Source organism: Solanum verrucosum, unplaced genomic scaffold, assembly GCF_900185275.1.
Source record: "Solanum verrucosum unplaced genomic scaffold, falcon-dt-bn FXZP01000281.1, whole genome shotgun sequence".
NCBI lineage: Eukaryota > Viridiplantae > Streptophyta > Magnoliopsida > Solanales > Solanaceae > Solanum > Solanum verrucosum.
Genome location: NW_026020554.1, coordinates 883,903 through 908,696, shown reverse-complemented (window position 1 = coordinate 908,696; position 24,794 = coordinate 883,903). Strand labels below are relative to the sequence as shown.

The 24,794-nt window shown below is 36.5% G+C and overlaps 3 protein-coding genes across 7 annotated transcripts in view; 2 read left to right on the top strand and 1 right to left on the bottom strand.

The window, feature by feature from the left end:
• The window catches only part of LOC125810182 (protein FRIGIDA-ESSENTIAL 1-like), a 12,241-nt gene extending 3,342 nt beyond the window's left edge, over positions 1–8,899 (top strand). Inside the window, exons 2-6 of one of the 5 annotated variants that reach the window (XM_049489711.1) lie at positions 4,989–5,159; positions 5,253–5,408; positions 5,547–5,814; positions 5,891–7,065; positions 7,323–7,464. In XM_049489711.1, coding sequence (XP_049345668.1) covers positions 5,703–5,814; positions 5,891–7,065; positions 7,323–7,397 — 1,362 coding nt within the window. In that variant the 5' untranslated portion in view covers positions 4,989–5,159; positions 5,253–5,408; positions 5,547–5,702 and the 3' untranslated portion in view covers positions 7,398–7,464. Of the gene's footprint in view, positions 1–4,746; positions 5,160–5,252; positions 5,423–5,546; positions 5,815–5,890; positions 7,066–7,154; positions 7,465–8,845 lie in introns of those variants that run through there. The other 4 variants (XM_049489714.1, XM_049489715.1, XM_049489712.1 and 1 more) reach the window with 4 other exon arrangements.
• Positions 8,900–11,361: 2,462 nt separating this feature from the next.
• On the top strand, positions 11,362–18,338 carry LOC125810063 (mitochondrial arginine transporter BAC1-like). Its single transcript, XM_049489578.1, has 9 exons — positions 11,362–11,471; positions 12,396–12,485; positions 15,261–15,362; positions 15,549–15,653; positions 15,732–15,830; positions 15,901–16,089; positions 16,223–16,321; positions 16,396–16,535; positions 18,064–18,338. Coding segments are annotated over exons 1-9 (918 nt in total). The 5' UTR covers positions 11,362–11,378; the 3' UTR covers positions 18,065–18,338.
• On the bottom strand, positions 17,179–19,364 carry LOC125810078 (squamosa promoter-binding protein 1-like). Its single transcript, XM_049489595.1, has 2 exons — positions 18,923–19,364; positions 17,179–17,544 (listed from the first exon to the last, which is right to left on the bottom strand). The coding sequence occupies exons 1-2, from the start codon at positions 19,210–19,212 to the stop codon at positions 17,427–17,429; spliced, it is 408 nt and encodes a 135-aa protein (XP_049345552.1). The 5' UTR covers positions 19,213–19,364; the 3' UTR covers positions 17,179–17,426.
• Positions 19,365–24,794: the final 5,430 nt, after the last annotated feature.

Sequence of the window (24,794 nt, the reverse complement as noted above, 5' to 3'; positions counted from 1 at the left end):
TTAGAAAATCGTATTAGCCACGCGGAGGAGGATGGTCAAGCGGTGCTCCGGTCCCTACATGGTGACATCATGTAGGCATAGAGTATGCATTAGTACGTTTGAATGTACTAAGTATATGGGATGCAATGCAATGCTACAATAGATGGACATCATAGGAAAAATGCATAATCATACCCGATAGATAGCATAAATGAGATGATATGTATAATGATGCTTACATAAAAATCATATTTAGTGGGACGTAGTACATGTGTGGCGAGTGACCATCAATATAGTATTTCCAAGGCCTACCACCCCCTTGGAGAGGCGAAAGAGGTACAAACCCCTCAATGTGGTTACCCGGGCCTACCACCCCCCGAGCTAGGGACCAAGGTACAAACCCCTCGATATGGTTATACGGGCCTACTACCCCCCGTACTAGGCAACCAAGGTACCAACCCTCGATACGGTTACCCGGGCCTACAACCCCCCGAGCTAGGCTTGGTCGACTCACAACACTTATATAGAGAAAATCATATACATGTGTCCATTTCATCATCATTTCAATAATTATATAACCATCCGACTCATAGGACGTACATTGGACCTTCCATTTCCTAAGAATTCTATAAATGGCATTTTATCAAACACATGGTGGGCTATTGTTCATGTAAATAAAATCATGTATTTCAAGAGTACTAAGTCCAACCAATTCCAAAATCCATATAAATCAGCCCACCAACAACATACATATATATATATATCAACCTTCATAATTTGATCATGGAAGCATGAAAACCATAAACATCACATAATAATTCCATTTCATGATAATATGCAAAATAGACCATAATAGTGTGTAGTAGTAATTCCATACTTCAAGAGTTCATAAATAACCATAAGGACCCATAAACTTGAAGTAAAATAGAGGATAAATGGTTGGACTTGTGGAAAGGAAGGTTTCCACAATCAAACCCACATACCTCAACTTTGGAGAATCCTTGATGAAGATTGGAATGGAGAATTGAAGCTTGAGATTGAGTCTTGAATCCGGAATTAGAGCTTGAGATGTTTGAATTTGGTTGAAGATCTTGGTGGAATTTTGGAGAGGGCTTAGAGAGTGTTTTTGAAGTTAAAAAAATGACTAAGTATGGGACATTCCCTTTTTATAAAAAAAACGTCCCAACCGCTAAAAAAAATAGCTCACTGGAAATTGCAAATCTGCACAGACAGGTTTTACGAAAATGGTCATAACTCCTCATCCTAACTCGGAATGAGGTGAAACCAAGTGCGTTGGAAAGCTAACTCAAAGGCTTTAATTTAATAGGTGTGGCCCTTCCAGTTCCTTGTGTGCTAAGAGATATGCCCCTTTAAAGTTGACCCTCCAAATCGCATTTTTTGCGATTTTCGAATTTTGATACGGTTGCTCTAAAATTCGGGTTAGACCCATTCCCACTCAATTTGACCCCATGAATAAGAATATGAAGTCGAATTTCTGAAATCATGCACAGATTTTGAGATATATGGAAAATACAGATTATAGGTGTTTCCGAAGCACATTTTCGGGCATTTTTGGGGTCGTTTCAATATCTCCCCCTTGGGAACATTCGTCCCCGAATGTTAAAGAAACGTACATGAGAGACACAAACATGGCAATTTCAGCCCACATAAGGATGCAACAATGCACTTACACCTTATTTCAAAAACCTCAACATAGTTTGTAAAACCACAATGAACTTGTCAACTTAAACATGAATGTATGCAATGACATGGGGGTTGAACTTAAGACCTGAGATTTTATAAAGGGCTTAGATCAATACCTTAGCTTGAGTGGAGTGGAAAAGATAAGGATATCGCTTTTGCATGTCCGCTTCGGCCTCCCAAGTAGCACTTTCAACTTGTTGATTTCTCCAAAGGGACTTTAACGGAAGCCACATCTTTGTTTCTCACCTCTTCACTTGTCTATCTAAAATCTGGACTGGAACCTCTTCATAGGTCAAATTATCTTCAACAACACCCACAACATCAAGAGGCACAATGGCATTCGGATCCCCACACACTTCCTCAACATAGTCACATGAAATACCGGATGAACCAAAATCCATTTTGCTAGGCAATTCCAACTCATAAGCTACCTTGCCAATTCTCCTCATCACCTTATAAAGACCCACGTATCTTGGGCTCAACTTGCCCTTCTTACCAAAACGAACCACACCCTTCATGGGTGACACCTTCAAATAGACCCAATCACCAACTCGGAATTCAAGATCCCCTTCTCCTCACATCGGCATAGGACTTTTGGCGACTTTGGGCCATCTTCAACCTTTCTCTAATCATCCTAACCTTCTCAAGAGCCTCCATAACTAGATCTGGTCCTAACAAGGCCACCTCACCAACCTCAAACCACCCAACCGGTGATCTACAACGCCTCCCATAGAGAGCCTCAAAAGGAGCCATACCGATGCTAGAATGATAGCTATTGTTATAGGCAAACTCAATCAATAGAAGATGATCATCCCAACTACCCTTAAGCTCTAATACACAAGCCCTAAGCATATCCTCAAGTGTTTGGATAGTCCTTTCGGCTTGTCCATCCGTTTGCGGGTGAAAGGCCGTAGTAAGCTTAACTCTCGTACCTAGACCCCTTTGAAAGGACTTCCAAAAGTGTGAAGTAAATTGAGTATCACGGTCCGATATGATGGATAGAGGAATCTCATGCAACCTTACCAAGTCATGAATATATAACCTTGCATAATCTTCCGCCTCATATGTTGTCTTTACCGGTAGAAAATGAGCCGATTTTGTCATCCTATCAACCACCACCCAAATAGAATCAAAACCTTTTCTAGTCTTGGGTAAACCAACTACAAAATCCATATTAATTTCTTCCCACTTCCAAGTAGAAATCTCTATGTCTTGGGTTAGATCACCCGACCTTTGATGTTCGGCCTTGACTTGTTGACAACTATGACAACCGGAGACGAATTTGGCAATGTCCTTCTTCATGCCTCCCCACCAATACACATCTCTCAAATCCTCCATTCCGGGGACGTTGCTTATGATCTCTTGTTATGTATAAGACTTTTCCTTTTTAGTTATGTATTGACTATGAGGGTGAGCCGGTAATTTGGCTTGGCCCCCGCTAAGTACCCATGTTTAGAGGTGGTGTTAGACAAGTTGTGTATTATGCTTGAGCTTGACTCACCTATGGTATTTATGTATCATTCTCTCTTTCTCTTGCTCCCTTAGTCCCGATTCCCCCTTGATTATGCTTATCGCTTATGGTCATTTTAATTGCTTCCGCGACCAAGGATGTGTAATGATATGCTATGAGGCTTGTTTGGGGTTCCTTCGGGTTCCCCATTCGCCGGTCACGTCTAGGCCCTAGGCTTGGGTCGTGACATTAAGCATAGATGATTGTGTTCTAGTTGTAGAGACCAACGTGTGTAGGTTCTCTACTTTTTGCATATCACTTGTACATCGGGAATTTTCAGTCATATTAATAGAACTATTCCTTTTTTTAATCATGGTGTTCGACCAACTTGTGCACACCTCGACTAATTCCACAGTTACTACTATCTTCCACCAGCACAGGTACCTGGTAACTTTGTTCACCAAGGATTGGAATGATGGAAATAAATCACCCTCAGTTTGAACCATAAACCTTATGGTTCTCAACCCACTTGATTGATCATTAAGCCGCACTCTTGGATGGCTAATAGAATGATTCCTTAAAATTCCTTTTGAAAAAATAGAACTATTTCTTAAAAGGGAAAGATGGCTCAAAGACCAAAGTAGTTATTATAAGCACAACCAACCTTCTTATTGCCGGAGAACTCATCATGGCTGGTGACTTTAATCATGACTGCTTTGATTTGAGGATTTTGGAAAATTATCCTTCTAGATTAAAAATGAGAAGAAATCTAACATAACTTGGTGGAATAAGGAAGGTGTTAGAGTCCCACATTGATTGGGGATTGGACCGACAATCTGCTTATATGGACTTAGGCAATCCTCCCAAGTTGCTTGGACTCGGGTGCAGATCTAGAGGTTGGATCCTCTATGACCTAAATTTTAAGATTCGGTGATACAGATCCATGTGTGGATACGGGTGAGGGTACTCGGCTAAAAATAGAGTTATAAAACCTAAATTATGAGATGGTGTGGAGAACTCAAGTAAAAAATAATGATCAAAAGGAGAATCTTGGAAGGAGATAAAAGGAAAGAGAGTGGCAGTAGAAATTTATATATACAAGATATTTCGTTTTCTTCAATTTCACCTTAGGTTTTGTTTTGATAACAAAAATCATTAAATTTGTCCAAACTTTCTCCCTTGAATTTGGTCAAAGTATCCAAAACCGGTTGACCAGATCGGATACGGATCCCACACCCACACCAACGTCGTGTCGACATGGGTGCGGCACCGAAAGTGATGAATCGAAGCAACTTAGATCCTCCCCTCATGAGCTAGCTTTTGGGTTGAGTTAGGCCTAAGCATCATATCTTTATGTGGTATCAAAGCCAGATCCATCCCTGTCTGGACTCCTAGTCCATGCTCCAATTTGGCCTGGGCGGGAAGGGGGGTGTTAGAGTGGTTTGAGTCCAACATTGGTTGGGAGAATGGACTGGTGATCTGCTTATATGAACTTGGCAATACTCCCCTCATAAGCTAGCTTTGGGGTTGAGTTAGGCCCACTCCCAGGTGCCATATCTTTACCGGAGGAAGGCTTCTCTTCCTCAAACCAACTCCCACTGCCCTATTGGCATCCCCTAAATATGGAAAATTTGGAATTATGAAGTATAGAATCTCCTTGAGGTGTATTCCACCATATGTGCTTGCCTAATTATTTAGCAATAAGGTTTCATGTACCTTAGTAGATCTGTTAGGAATAGATAATCGTTTCATGCTTAGACAGAGACACAGAGTTGTTGGATAAACAATCGTCAGGGAATCCACCACAAAGATGTTGAATTGGTCTGTGACTTACTCTGATCTTTCTTCCTTGTAGATGGAACCCGCATTCTGGAGCCTTTGGGTCTTAAAGATCATTTAAGATCAGGATCTTGTACTCCAAAACCTGTAGCAAATCCTGATACCCCTATGACTGAAGAGGGTAATGACAGTTGCAGGATATCTAATTCTGATGAAAGAAGAGGAAAGAATTATTCAAGTTTGGATGGTGAGAATTCTTGTTAAATTAAATGGGGAACATTCTAATCTCCCGTTATAAGACTTGTAGATATTCACGGGGATCCTGATGGGGCTCTTGCAGGAAAAAGAACCGTTGTACTTTCTGATCTCCAAGCTCTTAAATGTGATAATGGGGAAACAACCCTTGAAACCAGCCGTTTGGTCAAAAAGTAAGTGCTGAATTCACTGAAGGAGGTCATCATGAAGTGTTACAGGATTTACAACAAACATCATCAAGGTTTCATTATACTGGTTCTCTTTCAACTTTCTAATCATACTATGAAGTAGGATCTCATGCTGCTTTTGAACATCTCCTTGTTGGAAGTTTGTTTTGGTTAAATTTCAAGTAGAACTCTTGAAGGTCTGGTTTTTCCAGGTTGGATGCTGAGGAGACTTGGGCCAGAAGTTTGACCCCTCCTGCTGATTCTAGAGGTGGAAACAAACGACCAGCAGATAGATGTGAATTTTATTCTAGAGGTTGGTTTATCAACAGGAGTTCATGTAGGTTCCTATTATTTTTTTGAAACTGGTAATGTTGAGGAGCTCATGTAGGTTCCTTCACGTAAGGGATTATGTAATTAGCCGTAATAAGGATGGTGTTTTAGATACTGCAAAGATGAAAAACAAAGTCATAAATGGTGAAGGTAATATCAAACTATTTTTTTGGAATTGGTTAACCCTAACTTTAGTATTCCTGATAAAGTAACTTCTGTGTTATAGGTTCAAAATATACCACCGAGAGACCAGCATCGTATTGTTTCTCTGATTTTGCATCATCTGAAGTTCAATGTGGAGGATATCAAAGGTTGAACAGTGAAAATGATTTGCATATGCATAAAGATGAGGATTGGTCAAGCATGCCGTTTAGAGACATTGGAAGAGAAACTTTTGGATATAAATCATACTTGGCTAGTTATGGCAGCTCGTCACCACCATTACTCAAAGATAATTCTCTTAATAAAGATAACTATTGTAGTGGAATGCATCCAAGTAGCTCAGTACTGCCATCTTACAAGTATCTGAACACCGAAGGTCCCTCTTATGCCTCAGCTTTGGATGGCACAAGTTATAAGAGGACCCACCTTATGCCCGATTATCATCATTTGCCATTCTTGAATCGCTCTGTGGATAGGTGGCCTTCTTATCTCACTTCTTACTCTTCAAACCTAGACCCTGTTGGTGATCAGAAGCTTTTAGACCGTAGCCGAGACTGTATAACTAGGTCAATGTCTCTGCATAACAAGTCTTCAGCACTTCCTGGTTGTGGAACTGAATCTTTTTCTTGGACTGATTTATCAGGGGACACGGAACACTCATGTGGTTATAAGACCAAGGTGAATTTTAATGACTGGGAAACTTCTGCGCCTTTTCGTCCATCAACCTTTCTTAGTCAAATTATTCCCCCTCCAGAAAGTCTTTATGATCCGATTCGTGACAGCATTGAGCAAACCAGCACCGCCGAGAAAGATTTGTCTGCTAATGAAAGAAAAACAGCTGATAGAGCTATAGCCCATCAAGAGAACATGAATACCTCTTCAAAAGAAGAAAAGCACTCAAGATCAGTTAATCCCAGAGGCCAAAAGAGGAAACAATCAAAATTAGAGAAGCTCGGACCCAGCTGTGAAATTCATACCGACTTTAGGAGAGATGGATCTGTGAACTATGAGTCAGGAGTTATGAAGCATTTCCGTGCTGCTCTTGTGGAATTAGTTAAAGAATTGCTTAAGCCAACTTGGCATGAAGGTCTTTTGATGAGGGATGCGTACAAGATGATTGTTAAGAAAGCAGTAGAAAAGATCATTAACTCTTTGACACCCGATCAAGTTCCTGATACGACTGAATCCATCAATCAATATCTCTCTGTATCTGAGACAAAAGTAGCTAAGCTGATTGAGGTGAGTCAACACTCTGAAACAGTACTTGCTGACTGTGGTTGAGGCTCTTTCTTCCCTGAACTTAACAATTGGTTAATTTGTGATTGCAGGGGTATCTGGAGAAATATGGTAAATCTTGAGATGAATCATCAAAAGTATTGCTTTACATGCTGCCACTAGTCAGGAATTAATTAAACATGTCATTGTGGACTACTTATGTTTCTACTAAAGGGCTAGAAGCAAAATGTTAATTTTGTATATGGATTTCTTCTTCTTAGATAAGACCTTTTTTTGCTGCCTTCATGGGTCGAAAGAATTTTGGAAGCATCTATGTTTACTTAGTAATAGTTTGATTCAATCTTGGTAAGGAAATATAATTTGCTAATGTCATCATCTTCGCTAGAGTCAACTACTAGATTAGTGCTCATTCTCTGGCATTCATTGAGGAAGCTTTTAGATCCAAAAGGTCATGGAGGAGGCCACTAATTATCCATGAAGCTTTAATCTGATGTTCAGTAGGTAGTCTCACGATCTAGCACCCATGCCCTGACATTGTCATTGTATACTTCCATGAGTCGGAAGGTTGCAGGAGTAGGAGGGGGACACTAGCGAGATCTATAAGCAGTGAATTCCCCATAAAAATAGAGGCACCTATCAAAAGAATACTTTAAAGGCTTTGGGATTGAGGTCTCATTAGCTCGCAACAGGCTGCATGACTAGAGCCTGTTCCATGCCGTTTTCACTTTTCAAAGTTAGGGAACTAAAATACTTTAGAAGATAAAGGAATATGAGTGGGAGAAGATTGTGCTTTTGAAGAAAAACGAATATTAAGTTTAGTAACTTAGCGAAGTGTTCAGTTCTTTTTCAACAGGATTACAGGAAGTACTTATCGTCTTTCATTCCGGCTTTGAAAGGAATTTGTTCTTTTAAGATGTTGCTCCAATCAACTTAGTGTTAGCGGTTAGATATTGGCTAGTGCTAGTTATATATGAAATGAACTAGTAACTGCAGTTCGTGACAGAATTGGATAGCAGGCAAGCATGCTTTTGATCGTGTCTTTGCACCAGAGCATGGAGGTTTAGAGATAACTATAGATCAGCCCAGCTAAGGGACATCTACCTCGTCGCTGTGGGAGGATCATCCTTTATTTGCGGCATGCTGTTAATGTTTACGTAGTTGCATGGGGGATTCTTGCATTTATAACAGTTGCAGTTCCTCACTAGGGGCACAGAGGTTCAGGTTTCTGCAGCTGCTTGTTCAGACAATTATTAGATAATAGTGTGATGGTCAATTAGTCGGTGGCATAATCATGGTGCATACAAGTTGACCCATATGCCTCCGTTGTCATTAAAAAGATACCAAACGATTATGTGGACTTTGGGTATCATAGCTACACTAATTCTCTACAGTATTGTTATGGTAACCCTATGGGAGGTTACACTGACAAAAACAGTTCAATATTATGGACATATCCGATGCATTCACTGGTGACTAAACCAAATTGGACAGTCTTTTTGGCCCTATAGCTATTTCATTAAGCATTGAGTTGTTATTTAAAGCTGCATAAGAATTATTATGAGTCTAATAATGTGTTGAACGAACAGGAAGTGCAATGAATGGGATGTTTATTAGTGAGGATCGCGGTGTAGATAAATTAAGTTTTATTTGGCGGGTCCAAGATTTACCAGGCACTACATGCTAATTAGATCTTTTAGCTTGAAATAGAAAGAGTTCTCTTGAGCCATTGCTTGTTTTGTTACTCATTCTCTGCTTCTGTAAGTTTTAATATGTGGAATTGCAGAAAAATGAAATCTTCATCTAGATGCTTGGATTGGACATATTTCCTTGGAAGCAGTAGATCCTAATGCCGCAATATGCTCGCTGGAGCAATGGAAACTTCTGGGGCATCATTATTTGAAGGGGTTGCCGGAGATAGACAGAATAACTCAGCTACTTAAGAAGGTAATGAGTAGGGGATACTGTCCTTATCATATGAAAAAAAGTCAATTTCATAGAATTCAGTGGCCATGTGCATATACTTTGGAAGACTAAGACAACTCTCAAAGAGTCCGTCCTGCTTTGGATGGATATCAAATCCATAGAGCTACAACTTCCACAGATATATAATTCAAATCCATGATGCTATATCTGTAGGAATGATACTGGTGATACCTAATCCGATCCTTTATTTCTGCATATGGCAAATGTGAGCTTTTATCTCACTTTTTGGTCTACATTGGTTCATTTTTAGAACAGTCGATGAAGCCTTTACAAGCCGGAGAAGCAGAATGATCTAGCAGGCGGCCAGTTGGAAGGAGAAACCTGAGACGTTAGATCAGAATGTAAGACTCAACTTTTGGCCTTTTGATGTGATCTTAAGATCTAAATGACCGAGATTCCATTGGACTTTTTTGAACACTGTATCGTGGACGAGCTAGGGTTCCAAAAGAGGGTTCATCCGAACCTCCTTTGGCGAAAATAGGTTAAAATTATATTTTATGTATGTATAATATTGAGAGACTCACCCCCACCCGCACCGCCTTTTTTTTTTTCTTTTTCTTTTTTCCCCTCTCTTGTGAGAGTTTCCATTTTTTGCTTCCTTACTGACTCGAATCCACAATCTTTGGGTTTGAGGGAAGGAGATTGTTCACCATCTAAGCAAACCCCTCTTGTCTGCATATGTTTACTCTTTTATAAGTTGAATTTCCTTTAAGTGAAAATCGTGGTTCCGTCATTGCCAGTGTGCGTAGTAGAAGTGTTATTGACAGCACCCACTTTGTTGCTGCTTTATGTCAATAAAAAGTACTCTATGTAAGAGAAGTTGTCATTGCTTATTGAGCTGCAAACCAATCCAATTTGTTCAACTTTATTTCCTATTTTGTATGTGTTATAAAGTCTGCTAATCTCTACCCCAAAAAAATATAGCATTTGTTAATTGTAGGAACAAAGGAACAAACTAATCCCCTATGAAAAGTAGAATGAAAAAGGAGCTAATCTTGTATGAGAATCTATTCTCTACACTTAAAAGCCTAAAAGATATTTTTCTCAAGTTCACTTCAACTTTTGATTATCTAAAGGAAAATTTCACTTTATGGATAAAATCTTTTTATCAAAGTTTCACTTCAACTTTTGATGAATATTTTAAAAAATAATTAATTTCTTCATAGTAGTAATATTGTTTGGACGTATAATTACTATGACAAAAGGGATGGGTTTTAACTTCTTGATCAACAGCCACGCAAACAATTTGGATTAAGAATGTTGCAACTTTCTCAGATATGAAGTTATAACCACCTTTGACTTCCTTTTGGTTGTCATTCATCACCCCCGTAGACGGCGAGCGTCTATTTATTTAATTTTATAAATTTAATTGTGGGTTTATGCACATTAAAATTGGATGTCAAGTTAAAAACATATTTATGAAACTATCGGACACGTTTGACCATATAATTTTTTCACTTATTTCATGCGTTGAACTAAATTCATCTCGAAGTTGAATTTAAGAATTTTCAAAACTTTTAAAAAGGCGTTTTCACTTTAAATTACTCACAAAAAGTCAAAAATATGTTACGAATTCCCACATCGGTAGAGGGATGGGAAATTTGGCTCTTTATATGGATTTGAACAAACCTCCCTTCAATCCTCATAAGCTAGTTTTTGAGATTGAGTTAGGTCCAAGTGTCATATCTTTACTCTTAAGAAGTCCCACATCGGTAAAGGGATGAGAAATTGATAGAGGCATATCTAAGATTTTGAGATGATGGGTGTACTATTACGAAAAGGTGAATCTAAGATATAAATTTGATCGGTTTAACATTTAGGTTCTTATCACTAAAAATAATTAGAATTTTAAAATTATATGTCCAAAATTATTTTTACCTATCCAAACCATTTAGAGAGACGTTATCCAATTTTAGAAATGAAAATAAAAGATTCAAATTTCTAACCTCACTTAGAGAGGTGCACTCAATCATAATCGCACGGTATGATACTTCAACTATGAGTTTATATATCTATATTTAAATATTTTTTAAAAAAATATAACACTACTATATATTATTTCAGGAGGAGAGCATGAGTTTACGTGAACATGGTAAACCCCTCCTGAATACGCCTCTGAAAATTGATCTCCTTATATGAACTTGCACACCTCGAGCTAGCTTTTGAGTTAGGCCAACTATCTTTACAAAATCAACTTACTTTATTAATCCAAACATAACTTCAATTTTTTTTTAAAAACACGGTGTTAGTTTGAGAGCCAACAAATTATTGGATTTACTGAGCTAAAACCCTTTCAAAAACCCAGCTCAACTGGAGTTGGAGCAATAGAGAAGATGGATGGAAATTCGGGGTACAAGGAGTATGTAGCTGGTCTGATGGCCGGTATTGCTATTGTGATTACCGGTCACCCTTTTGATACCGTCAAGGTTCGGTTACTACTCCAAGCTTATATAGAAATACCCATTTGCATTATCCTCTGAATTTATGCAATTCGAATTTTATCATATTTGGTAGAGTTGAACAAATTTTGCATCTGGGTTTTGCTGTTTTCTTAGTATAGATGGCTAGGTGCAGCATAGTTTTGTCTCTAGATTCATTGAGAAGTTCTTTTTGCCTATTAATCAAAAAATGGTTGATTGTTAAGCACCTAAGGGTTCATTCATTTGGTACACAAACTAAATTATCCCGTTATTGTAGTTCTAGGATTATAATTCTTAGACTAGTTTAGTAGGTGGGATAAAATAAATCCCAAGTTGGATATTACAGGATTAAGTTTGGGATCAGATTTATATTATGTTTGGTTGAAGGTATAAATTTGTAGCAACGACCCCTAAGGGTGTGCCTTAGTGGTCAATGATATTGGTTGAGAACCATGAGGTCTCAGTTTCAGATCATTGTTCGTGGGAGGTGACAAATATCTTGTGGGATTAGTCGAGGTGCACACAAGTTGGTCTTGACACCACGGTTAACAAAAAAAGAAAGTTGATTTTTATAGTTTCTCTCTTTACATGCTTTAATTTGTTAGTTGAAAGTCTTACCAAAGACAGGCAGATCCAAAATTTAAACTCTATGGATTCAACTTCTTAACGTTGGGCCTATTATATTTTAAAAGTTATGGGTTCAAACCTACTAATTGTTGCAATCTTAGTGAAGTTTTACGCATAAATTTATACTGTTCATGAATAGTACCAGGTTGAAATGAACCGGTGTTATAAGGTCATCTATGCTAGATGGAAGAATTTTATGTTTTGAGAAGATCTTAATAATATGACATATATAGTATACTTGTTCGGGTGTTGGAGGTTCTTGTGACTTCTTGTGGGTTTACTTAAGTGAAATGCATTTATCAGGTGAAGCTCCAGAAACACAATACGGAAGCTTGTGGAATAAAGTACAAGAATGGATTGCATTGTGCTGCTAGAATATTAAAAACTGAAGGAGTATGTCTCTCAACTTCTTCCAAGATCCAACTTTGAGATTTTCCCGTTCTGTTTGTTGAAATGCTGTTTAGTTGGTGGAACGTGTAATCTCTTTACTTGACTCAACTGCTTTGTGGATATTGAAATTCCAATCAAACATAAAGTTGAGTGATTCCATTATTTCAAATCCATCCCCGATAAGCCTCGTCTTCTCTATACTAAATGTCATATATCTTTACTTGCACATATTTATATTCATGAACATTTTCCTGAGCTTATGAATTATGATTGTATTTGCCTATTCCCTTGAAAGTTTATCTAAGTTTCTGGTTACTGAAGAAGTATGCAGTAAATAGATCTAAGGAAACAGAGCTCCCTTGAGGATTTCTACATAAGTGCCAAATTGTGCCGTCTTGACTGATTGTCAAGTAAAATTGATTTACCCGCCAAGTCCTGTTTCTTATACAAAAAAGACTGCTTCTATTTCTTCAAAGAAATTGAGGTTTATACCTTTGCTTGTTAGCCTCATCTTATACCTTTTTCATTGAGCACATCCCAACAAATGGCCTTCATAAAAGGTAGGCAGATCATGGATGCAATTTTGATTGCAAATGAATGTGTGGAGGAGAGAAAGAACAGTAAGGTGCCAGGCATTTTATGCAAATTGGATATTGAAAAAGCCTACGACCACCTGCATTGGGGCTTCCTCTGGAAGTCTTTGGAAAACATGGGCTTTGGAGGAAAATGGCTAAAATGGGTTAAGTTTTGCACTACAACTGTGAAGTTCTCTATTTTGATAAATGGTGCCCCCTCTGGTTTTTTCTCATCAGAGAGAGGATTGAGACAAGGAGATCCTTTATCTCCTTTCCTCTTTATCCTGGCGATGGAGGGCCTAAATGACATGCTCAGAACAGCCCAAACAAGAGGATGGATAAGAGGATTCAATGCTAATATGAATAACAGACAAGGCCTGGCCATCTCCCACTTACAGTATGCTGATGACACATTGATATTTTGTGATGCAGACATCTCTCAACTAAAGTACTTGAGAGTAATTCTGATCCTTTTTGAAGCCATCTCAGGCCTACACATCAATTGGAGAAAGAGCTTCATCTTTCCTGTCAATGAGGTGCCTAGGATAAACATGCTTGCAAATATTCTAGGGGGGAAGATAGGGGATCTCCCCACAACATACCTTGGCATGCCTTTGGGTGACAAAAGCAGGTCAAAAGGTATCTGGAACAACATTCTAGAAAAGTGTGAGAAGAAGCTGGTGAACTGGAAGAGTCAATATTTGTCCTTGGGAGGAAGAGTCACACTCATCAACAGTGTGCTAGATGCTCTACCCACATATATGATGTCTGTTTTCCATATGCCTGCAAATGTGATTGATAGAATGGATGCAATTAGGAGGAATTTTTTGTGGCAAGGAAATTGTGATCCTAATAATCATAAATTCCATCTAGTGAAGTGGGACCAAGTCATTCTCAGCAAAAAGGAAGGAGGTTTGGGGATAAGGAATCTGAAAATCCAGAATCAAAGCTTACTTATGAAGTGGTTATGGAGATTTGCCTCACAAGAACAAGCTCTCTGGAAGGAAACAATAAAGGCTAGGTTTGGTATGGAGAATTTGTGGATCACCAACCTGTCCACACAACCCTATGGAGCTGGAGTATGGAGATCCATTAGAAATTTATGGATCAAATTTTTTAACAAATGCAAAATCAAGGTAGGGAATGGTGGAAGGACTTTGTTCTGGGAAGACAAATGGGTGGATCAGGTGACTCTGAGAAATAGGGTCCCTATTTTGTTCAACATGAGCCTTCAAAAAGAGGCTACAATCAGAGAAATGAGAGATAATCAAGGGTGGGATCTAAGGTTTAGAAGACATCTAAATGATTGGGAGGTCAATAAAATAGTTGAGCTACTCAACATTCTAGGGCAGTACAAAGATCTAAACACAGATGAGGACAATCTATTTTGGAATCCAGATGAGCAAGGCAGATTTTCAGTTGGCTCGGCTTATAGAAGCTCACAAAGACCTGGTACTCATATAGGTGGATGGCCTTGGAAGATGATTTGGAAAGTCAAGATACCACTCAAGATAGCATGCTTCACTTGGCTGTTAGCCAATCAGGCTGCACTCACTCAACACAACCTCATGAAAAGAGGCATGCAAATCTGTTCCAGGTGTTGGTTTTGTGAATGTGAGGTCGAGACAATAAATCATCTCTTTCTACATTGTAGAGAGGTTGCGAAGTTGTGGTAGATTTTCATCAACTTAAGGGGCATCAGTTGGACTATGCCAAGGAACATCAAAGAAGCTCTAGCTTGCTGGAACAGAGATGGGAATCAGTCAGGACACAGGGAGAGATGGAAGATTGTCCCTGCCTGCATTTGGTGGTCTATATGGATGTAGAGGAACCAGAGATGTTTTAAAAACAAGAGCTGCTCTATGCAGAATTTGAAGTTGAATTGCATGGCTCTTTTCTTTTTTTGGTGTAAACATGAATATCCTCAAGATGCAGAGGATATTCCTAGTATTTTAGAGTTCTTATGACCTCCATAGGAGTTCTTTTCTTTTAGCAACTTTTGGATGTAAGTATTACTAGAATACTCCTTATGTATTCTTTGTTTATAATACAAGTTACCTTTCTCAAAAAAAAAAAAAAGGTCAACTTTTGTTGTCTATATTTCAATTATCTTTCTTTTCTTATTTTTTGGAAACTTTTTCCTCCTTGTGTGGGACTGCTTTTCAAGGTTCTGAATGACCTGAACTGCAATTTTCTGTGGCAGGTTAAGGGGCTCTATCGAGGAGCTACATCTTCGTTCATTGGCATGGCCTTTGAGAGCTCACTTGTATTTGGCATTTACTCCCAAACAAAACTATTGCTGCAGGTTAGTTCAATGCTCATCGAGCAATGAGTTTGCGCTGTGATTCAATTCAAAGATTGTTTGTGACTAGTTTATGTTGAAAGGCAACTACTCTCACAACCGTTAACAGTATCTAGGAACTTCGGCGCTTTTGTGACAACATCTCAGTAACTTGTTATCGATTACAAACATTTTGTGTTTGCTTTAAAGGGTGGACCTGATGGAGGTATGCCCCAGCCTCAAGCGATAATTCCTTCAGCTGCCTTTGGAGGAGCTATTATCAGCTTCATTCTATGTCCATCAGAACTGGTGAAGGTAAGTGATGTGAGGGTTCATAACATCCTGCTTTAGAGTTGCTTGGAAGTATCATCCTTATTATATCTATGATGCCAGTGTAGGATGCAAGTTCAGGGTGCTGATTCTGTGGTACCAAGCTCCAGTAGATATGGTGGTCCTCTTGAGTGTGCCCTTAAAACTGTAAAATGTGAAGGGGTGAGAAATTTTTTGATTGACACAAATTTTCCTTCTGGTGTGTATTTAAGCTGACAAAGACCCTCTCCAGATCATAGGCATATTTCGAGGAGGCTTCACAACCTTATTAAGAGAATCTTTCGGAAACGCTGTCTTCTTTAGTACATATGAATATGTGCGTTATCACTTGCATCTACAACATAAAGGGGCTTCCTCTGAGTCTAGCCAATTGATTGATATTGGAGTTGGAATAATGAGTGGCGGTCTTGGCGGTATAGCAGTGAGTATTCTTGGTTGGAATTCATATTCTTAATGACTTCTCTTTCTTTTCCTTGCTTGGTTTAATGCTGTCTGTAAACTTTCCATGTGGATGTTTTATACACCAATTAATTCTGTGCATCTTCTCTTTTCAGTGCTGGTCAGCAGTTCTGCCGTTGGATGTAGCAAAAACTATAATTCAAACTACCCCAGAGAAAGACCATACGAGAAATCCGTTTCGTGTTTTAAAATCGGTAGTTACCATAATCTCTTGTATTTTGGAACTTGAAATACTAGATGAAATGCCTGATTCAGTTTATTATGATAGATATATGCAAGATCTGGTCTTAGAGGATGCTATATGGGTCTAGGTCCTACAATTGTGAGGGCGTTTCCTGCTAATGCAGCTGCAATTGTTACATGGGAGCTGTCTGCCAAACTGTTGGGAATCAAGCGTGATTTGAACTAGTAAGATATCTTGATTGCTGCCAATATTTATTCTGGTTTGCCTGCTGGCTTTAAGCTTTAGAGGCGCCGTAGCAAGGTCTGCATGTTTCTTTTGATATGCCCTCTGTCGTGCTACTAATTTGGCACAATCACGTTTTACTTTCTTAATGAGATAATCTGAGTATCTTTAATTTCAGCTTTGTGGTTCTCTCATTTTGGTTTTTTTCCTTCTTAACTCTTCAAATGAGTGTTCTCCGAGTGTCTTTAGTTTCAGTTTTGTGGTGCTCTCATTTTTTAATTTTTTTTCCTCTTTAACTCTTCAAATGAGTGTTCTTCTTAGGCTTTATTGTGCATCATTATTAGCTATTTAGCTGCAATATTGATGATTATTTTATGAAAGATAGTTTTTGCATACTTCTATATGCTTCTGTTCAGTCGAACACTAACTGATGCCTACATTTAAGAAGGTCAATTCTACCTGTTTCTCTCACACTGTTTATGTTTACGATGCACATTCAGTGTTGTTTGTTGCATGAGGTGGAAAGCATTTTTTATACTAGACTCGAGCTCTGTCAGGAAAGTAATGGTAATTAAAAAAATAAAAAAGAAACTTTGTAGTGTGAGATGACAAGTCCGATAGGGTAGTTTTCAAGCAGCATCCATGTGAAACACAGGATAGCTTTATTTTCGGTCTACAAACTATCGAAGTACCAACAGACAAAAGTTAATGACACATTCTTTCATACTATTTTCATTTCAAATGAAATGAATTACTACTTTATGCATACCTGAAGATAACATTTTTTGTTAAAAAGGAAATATGGCAAATGACAGAAGAGAGAGAGCGTGATAAAACTCTTATGTGTTTCAGAGGGAGCTTCTGTCCCCATCAGTCCACTAGTAGGTGCCCGTTCAACTTGACCCTTCTCCTGGAGGATCATGTGCACTTTTACGGCGGCGTTCGTTGTGGCCTGCCAACCGTCTCCTGCAACTCTTTTTTGCATCATCAAACTCCGCCAACTGATGAAATCTGCTTACCATAAATTTATAATGTAATAAATTTCGCATAAGTAGTTCTGAGAGGATGGCAAGAGAACCAAGATGTCACACTCTTGGAACAAAATAGAGCAAGAAAAATCACGTCAAGTAAATTCTGATTGGTTCTTTTCTAGTCACTAAGGGAAATGGTGCACAGGGAGAAAAGCTCTCTGTCCTTGCTAATTTCTTTTTGTTAATGTCTGTTTTTACTCTCTTTTATGTTTCAATTGTCAGATACTCAGACCATTGTGAGTTTTCAGTACTTATATTTTACCTATGTCGAGACTTTGCAACAGGAAAGCAGCTGCTTAGAAAATCAGTAAAATCATTGTTGTGTATACTGAGTTTCATAATTGAGAGGATACATACTTTTATAGGAAAAGAGGGAATCTTCTTTAGGTTACCCCAATATAATCTTCGTTTTGGAAAAGAAAATTGGGTAACAGTCCTGTTTGAAAGTAGAGAAAATATTTTTTTCTCCGTAGTAGTAATATTTTGTCCGTCTTTATAGGAAATGATGGTGATTCTGAGAATACACCAGTATCAGATGTGATCAATCTCAGCAGGGACTCGGGGAGAATCAGCAGTCAAGGCTTCCTGCCTGCCGGAAAAAGCAGGGGATGGCAAAGAATCCCCATTTGAGACTCCACTAACAGATTGTTCTCCATGTATTTTTCATTTAAATTGCCTTCACCTTAAATTTAAAGCAGCACTGAGCACAATGAAATTCATACAAAAGAAATAACAGTTAAAATAGTTGTTCTGATTTGGCTTTGGTTCCATAATGTTGCTCGGACTCTTCAAAATATTGACAAGTGTGTGTCGAATCCTCCAAAAGTAGTGCATTTTTGGAGGATCCGACACGGGTGTGGCAACATAGGTTCCATGTTACGTGAATCTGGAAGCTCTTTATCCTCACCAACCAGACTCTGAGCTTTTCATGAAGGTATTGCATAATTTTAAGCAGCATAATAGAAAAATATTGATGAATTTACTTTTCACCTGGAAACTACTTCGTGTGCTTAATGTGAGAGAAGACTAATCAGCCTTGCAACGTTGTGCCACTGTTTTTTGTTCTTGTTGCAGGAAATGATCTTTGATGTAGATATAATAGACCTCTAGCTAAAAAAATTGTTCTTTTGTGGTCATTGGTAAAGTGAAATGCTTGTTTGTTTGCATCCTAATGGCTGTCTGTGTGCACTCTAGACTGTGCATATAAATGCATTTTACCCCTACAGAGAGTAATTTAACTATGTTTTTTCCAAGTAACTAGAATGGGCAGTTACTTGTTAGTTATCTTTAAGGTGATCTGATGAGTGTATTTAGAAGTTAAACTCAAATTGCATATTGAAAGATCAGAGTTTCTGAACCTGCTGCATTGCTGACAGAAACGCTGTCGGAGTCCATCAATAAGTACTGCTGGAGCCTTTGCATGAAATTCACAGACCTTGTGGCGGCGATGGTATGTCTTAGCATTCACCATATCTGCAGTGCAGTCCTCAACTTGACAGGAAGGCTGCCTTGACCCCTCTCCCATGGATACCTTCCTTCCGGAGCGAGTCAAGACCCTCTTCTTTTTGGTATCCCCTACAGCATTTTCATCTTCCTCGTCATCCTCCTCTTCCTTGTTTCTCTTCCCTTCCCATTTGCTATTTTCCATCTCTTTGAGGGGGAGGAAAGAAACAAGTTGAGGAAAACTAGAGTGAGGAGCACAAGAATATGAGTAGATTAATAATGTGAAATTTAGCAATAAAGGTGAAAGAGAAGGGAGAGAATATGTGTGGACCACTCCACACACCCAAGGGTATGACTTAGTGGTTCAATGAAGTGAGATGAGAACTATGAGGTCTCAGGTTTAAGTTTTGGTAGAGGCAAAAACACATTCATTTATCTAAGCTTTGATGGATAGATTGAGTTACTCGGAACTGGTGGGAAGTAACAAATACCTTGTGGAACTAGTCGAGATGTGTACAACACCACACTTATTAAACAAAAACGAATATGTGAGGACCACAAAGCTCCATACTTTTCTGGTTCTATATAGTAAGTGGAAAAGTGGAGAACAGGATTTGGATTAAAGATGAGCTAAAGATACTACAATTTGATAGGTTTCTCGTACATGTTTATGTTGACAGATGAAGGTACTCTTACTGGCCTCAACTTGCAACATACAAAAGGACTTCAACTTTAACGTGACCTAAGCATTATTGCATGTAAAAGAAGAACGTGACCATTCACAATATTGATGACTTTGATACCATTTCTTTTTTTCTATACATCTATAGTGTTTTATAACTTTACCTCAAGTGAGGTAATTTGTTGCAAAACTAGGGACGCAATGAGACAATGGGATTCGAAAAAACACGAGGGGTCGTTTGGTTATCGGGATTAGGCTACTCGTACTAAAGATTTTGTTCGAAAGGATCCTCTTATTCTCATGGCCTAATTTAGTCGACCCTCTTTTCTTCCCATGAATTTGAAACCAAAATGTAGAGAGAAGTATTGAAAACACCTCTGAACTTTGCGTGAATTGTTACTTTTGTTTCTGAACTATTGACCGCCTTAAAATATCCTTCTACTTGACTAAATAAACTTAAATACACCTCTGATCCTACCACATGGTTGTAGTACACTCCTAAATTCTTGCTAAGTTTAGGAATATATTCAACACTTCTCTTGGCTTTTTATTAATAGTCTCATGCTCCTACAAGAGTTTGAGAGTTGAAACCACTTGTTATGTCATGTGGCAGATCGTGGGTATATTTAAGTTCAGTTAATCAAGTAGAGGGGTGTTTTAAAAACTGTCAATAATTTAAGGATGAAACTAACAATTCACACCAAGTTTAAGGTTGTTTTCAATACTTCTCTCCAAAATGTATATTATAGTTGTAATATTCTATTTTGATTTAATAGTTAACATTCAAGCAACAAGAAAAAAATTCTGGTTTTACAAAAGTAAAATATAAGAAATATTGGAATTGCATTTTATCTTGTGTTTGGTTGTTGGTTTTAGTTGAAATTGGTATAATTTTTTGGGAAATTTTTCAAAAGAGCAATATTTTAGCTTTTAGTGGGACTTCTTAGTAACAGTTTTATTATTTATTAAAAATGTCATTATTTTAGTTTGTTAAGGGATTAATTATGTATTTATTTTATTTTGATTAATTTGAAAGAATACAAATAATTAATAACAGAACAGAGAAAATCATGGAACAAAAAAAAATCAAAAAAGGTAAAAAAAAATTTAAATACAAATCAGTTACGTTTTGAAAAGAGCATAAATAGACATCTTTCTGTCAAGCGTTTTTTTGCTTTCTTCTTAAGAACATCAAAAAAAAAAATTAAAATAGTTTAGTTTGTCTTCCGAATCATTTATCTGATAACTTTCAAAACTTCTTTAAGTTGAATACAACATATTTTTGAAACATAATTTTTTAAAATTGACAACTATGAATTTGTCGCATCCAGTGAACAATCGAAAAATAATCGGGTATTTTTTTATTTTTTTATTTGTTTGGATGAGATATTCGTATATGTCGAGTACAAGAGTGTTGTGTTTTTTTCCTTATTGAATCAGTGAAATCTTTGAATGCATTGGGATTTATAGCTTTTCTCGGATGTTTTGTATCCAAATTATGATGTATAACGAATGAAATTGTTTTTTTTTAGTTTAGTAGCTGTTTTTTCTGTTTGAATGCATACAATAATTTGTATCCCATTAAGTGAATGTAACTAATCGATCATGAACTATAATTTGTATCCCATTAAGTGAATGTAACTAATCGATCATGAACTATATGTTGAATACAACAATATATGAATACAAAAGTGAGATGAAAATACAAAGTTATAAATACAAAGTGAGATTGAATATAAAGTTGTGAATACAAAAGAAATACTCTCTTCATTTGAGATACAAAGTGACTTTGAAAGGTAAAATACAAACTAATGGATCATGAATTATATGTTGAATACAACAATATATGAATACAAAAATGAGATGAAAATACAAAGTTATAAATACAAAGTGAGATTGAATATAAAGTTGTGAATACAAAAGAAATTAAATACTCTCTTCATTTGAAATACAAAGTGACTTTGAAAGGTAAAGTAGGCACATAAAATACAAAACTTGTTGGTATACAATTAGGTTGAATACAAAATAAAAGAGAAATACAAACTTGTTCACATATAAATTGAGATTGAAATACAGAATGAATACCCAATAAAATACAAAATTGTTAGCATACAATTAGGATGAATACAAATTAAGAAGGAAATACAAACATGTTGGTATACTAATTGAGATTGAAATACAATACAACCCTTGGGTAATACACAAATCAAATGAGGGAAATTTCCCAAAATTTTGAATATTATTTGGTATACCTCTAGTAATTCTGATTGAATCAGTCATTGTAGACAATCAGATGCTTTCCCCATAATCTAAAACCCTAAAAGCAAATTTCGATATTATCAAATTTTAAAATGTATTAAATACCAAACAAAACAAACATATATATGAATTTCTAGAACCTACAAAATCTGAAAAATTAAAAGAAAATCACAAAAAAAAATGAAATTAATAAATATATGATGAATATTTGAAAAAAATCACATAAAAATTGAAAAATTTGACTGAAAATCCGTAATATATAGAATCAGTGATTCAAACATCAAATTAAAAAAAAATCAAAATTGATAATGGAAATTACCTTGCCAACCGAGAAATCTGCTTGAATTAATAAAGAGATTTCGTTTAACAATAAAGAAAATTTCTTGATGAACAACAATTTAGCACTTTGAAGAAATATAAACTTGAAACGTGAAAGGTGGGGAAGAAACGTGAAAGTTGGGGAAGAAACGTGAATGGTGATGAAAAAAGGTTAATGGTATTGGTTTAGTTATTTTTTTTCACTTTAAACGGTTATTGATATATAATTTGGTCTAATATAGGACTCTTTCGATAAATAAAATTAATTTAAAATACTAAAATCTGAATACATATTATTTTATAAAAATATTGTCATTCTGTCATTTTAAATAAATATTTTAAAGTGTTGTTATTTTGACTAATTATGTTAGGTATTATGACTTAATTGCTAATTTTCCCTATTTTTTTTTATTGAGATACTAATCTTGATATACTTATTATGTGATGTTCGATAACTAATGACGACATATTTCATAACAAATCTATGTTGAACCTATCGATTCAATCTATTCTTAGAATCAAATTAAGACACAAAAAAAAAAGAATATTTAACACGGCACAACATTCTCTGAGGGCATGTAATGTCTAGTTGTTTTAGTCAGAATATCTACAGTAATGTCTCTATTAGATTTTACGATTGGAATAAGGAAAAAGTTAATTAATATGTATTTTGGCCTTAATTAATTTACATTATTATTCTTATGGATTTATGGTAGACATTAGACATTGTGGTTAATTTGGTGTACTTTCAAGCAAGGACGATTCTGTGTTTTGACCTATGGGAAAAGCTATAGCCATGTCCCTTTCTTCCATTTATGGGGCATGGTTCCGAGTACGAGAATTAAATTATTAATGTTTTGTGAATTTAATATTCTTTATATATATATATATATATATATATTTGAAAAAGACATTATAAATAATATTTCTTTTGTTTTAATTCTTGTGAAGGTATTTGATTGGGTACAATATTTAAGAAATAAAAATTTTGAAAATTGTGATCTAATATAATGTGTGATTGTAAAAATTATTTTATTAGAAGTAAAAAAGTATTTTATAATCAAATATTTCTTTTAGTAATAAAATAAACAAAAAGATGGTAGTAAAGTGATAAGTTCTCAAAAGGACTTATTGAGGATAAAACATTGAGGGACTTGAATTCGAGACTTCTGATTAAAGATGAAAGATTATTTATTACTTTATCACAATCCTTTATCGATTTTTGCATTGTATCATGACCCAAGCCAACTACTTAATTAACAAGTCTATGATTTAGTCAAATTGTTATTAAACATACAAACATATTATTCTTTTTTAGATTGACTAAAAAAAAGAGTGATACATAAAAAAAATGAAGGGTATAATATAATAACTTAAAATATTTTTAAAAAGTTATACTCCTAATAAAAATTAAAACTCTCTTTGATTCTTCATAATAATGATACTTTTTTGAATTTTTCACCTTAATAATTGATATCCACTTTGAATCTCTGATTAATGTGAGTTCACACCAAATTTTATTCTCTTCGAATTAAAACATGTAAAATTATGAATGGAAAGTATTTTAATTTTTTTTACGTTTACTTAAAGATGTCTTATTTATCCCTTTATTTTTTGTCCTATATTGCTGCCTCTATCATATCACATAGGAATCTAAGTATTAAAATGATTCCAAACATCTATTTTGGTACATAATAATTGTGATATCCACTCATAGTACTAAGATGCAAAATGGCCACAACCAAAATCGAACAAATGAAGAATACCTTATCTGGACCCAAAAAATAAAGTGTAACAAATCTTTATAATAGTCTTACAAAATTTTATTAGTCAATTGATGTAAACTAATAATACAAAGGATTTTAGGCATTTATTATTTGTCTTTAACATTAAAATATCTGAAATCAAATGTATATTAGGATAATTAAAGTATTGCCTTTGGATTTGAACACTAATTACAAAATAAAGAGGCATGCTACAGTTGACAGATTACAAAAGTTTGGCATAGATACTTAAAACTTTCTTTCTTAGGAATGATCTGTGCGGCAAGTCTCACTTCTACATCTGTCTCATCCAACACATCACTGAATTTGCAACATTAATATTTTGTTTTGGTCCTACTCAACCTGAACCCTTTGGACTCTAGCGTTTGTCTCCACACCTCCAACCGCGCATTAACTTTGTCCCGCGTCTCATCAATCAGTATTATGTCATCCGCAAATAACATACACCATGGGACCTTCTCCTGAATAGACCGCGTCAACTCATCCATCACCAAAGCAAATAGGAAAGGGCTTAGGACTGATCCCTGGTGCAGCCCCATCTCCATTGGGAAATGTTTTGAGTCTCCTCCAACTGTTCTAACCCGAGTCTTGGCTCCACCGTACATGTCCTTTATCGCCCTAATATAAATCATCGGGACTCATTTAGACTCCAAGCACCTCCAGAGGACACTCCTCGGTACTTTGTCATAGGCCTTTTCAAGGTCAATGAACACCATATGTAGGTCTCTCTTCCTTTCTCTATAT

Coding starts and splice junctions, on each gene's coding strand:
- LOC125810078 (XM_049489595.1), bottom strand. CDS start 19,212: ATGGAAAATAGCAAATGGGAAGGGAAGAGAAACAAGGAAGAGGAGGAT. Junction 17,545..18,922: donor TTCTGTCAGCAATGCAGCAG/GTTCAGAAACTC, acceptor TATGGTAAGCAG/ATTTCATCAGTTGGCGGAGT.
- LOC125810063 (XM_049489578.1), top strand. CDS start 11,379: ATGGATGGAAATTCGGGGTACAAGGAGTATGTAGCTGGTCTGATGGCC. Junction 15,654..15,731: donor GTCCATCAGAACTGGTGAAG/GTAAGTGATGTG, acceptor CTATGATGCCAG/TGTAGGATGCAAGTTCAGGG. Junction 15,831..15,900: donor AAACTGTAAAATGTGAAGGG/GTGAGAAATTTT, acceptor GACCCTCTCCAG/ATCATAGGCATATTTCGAGG.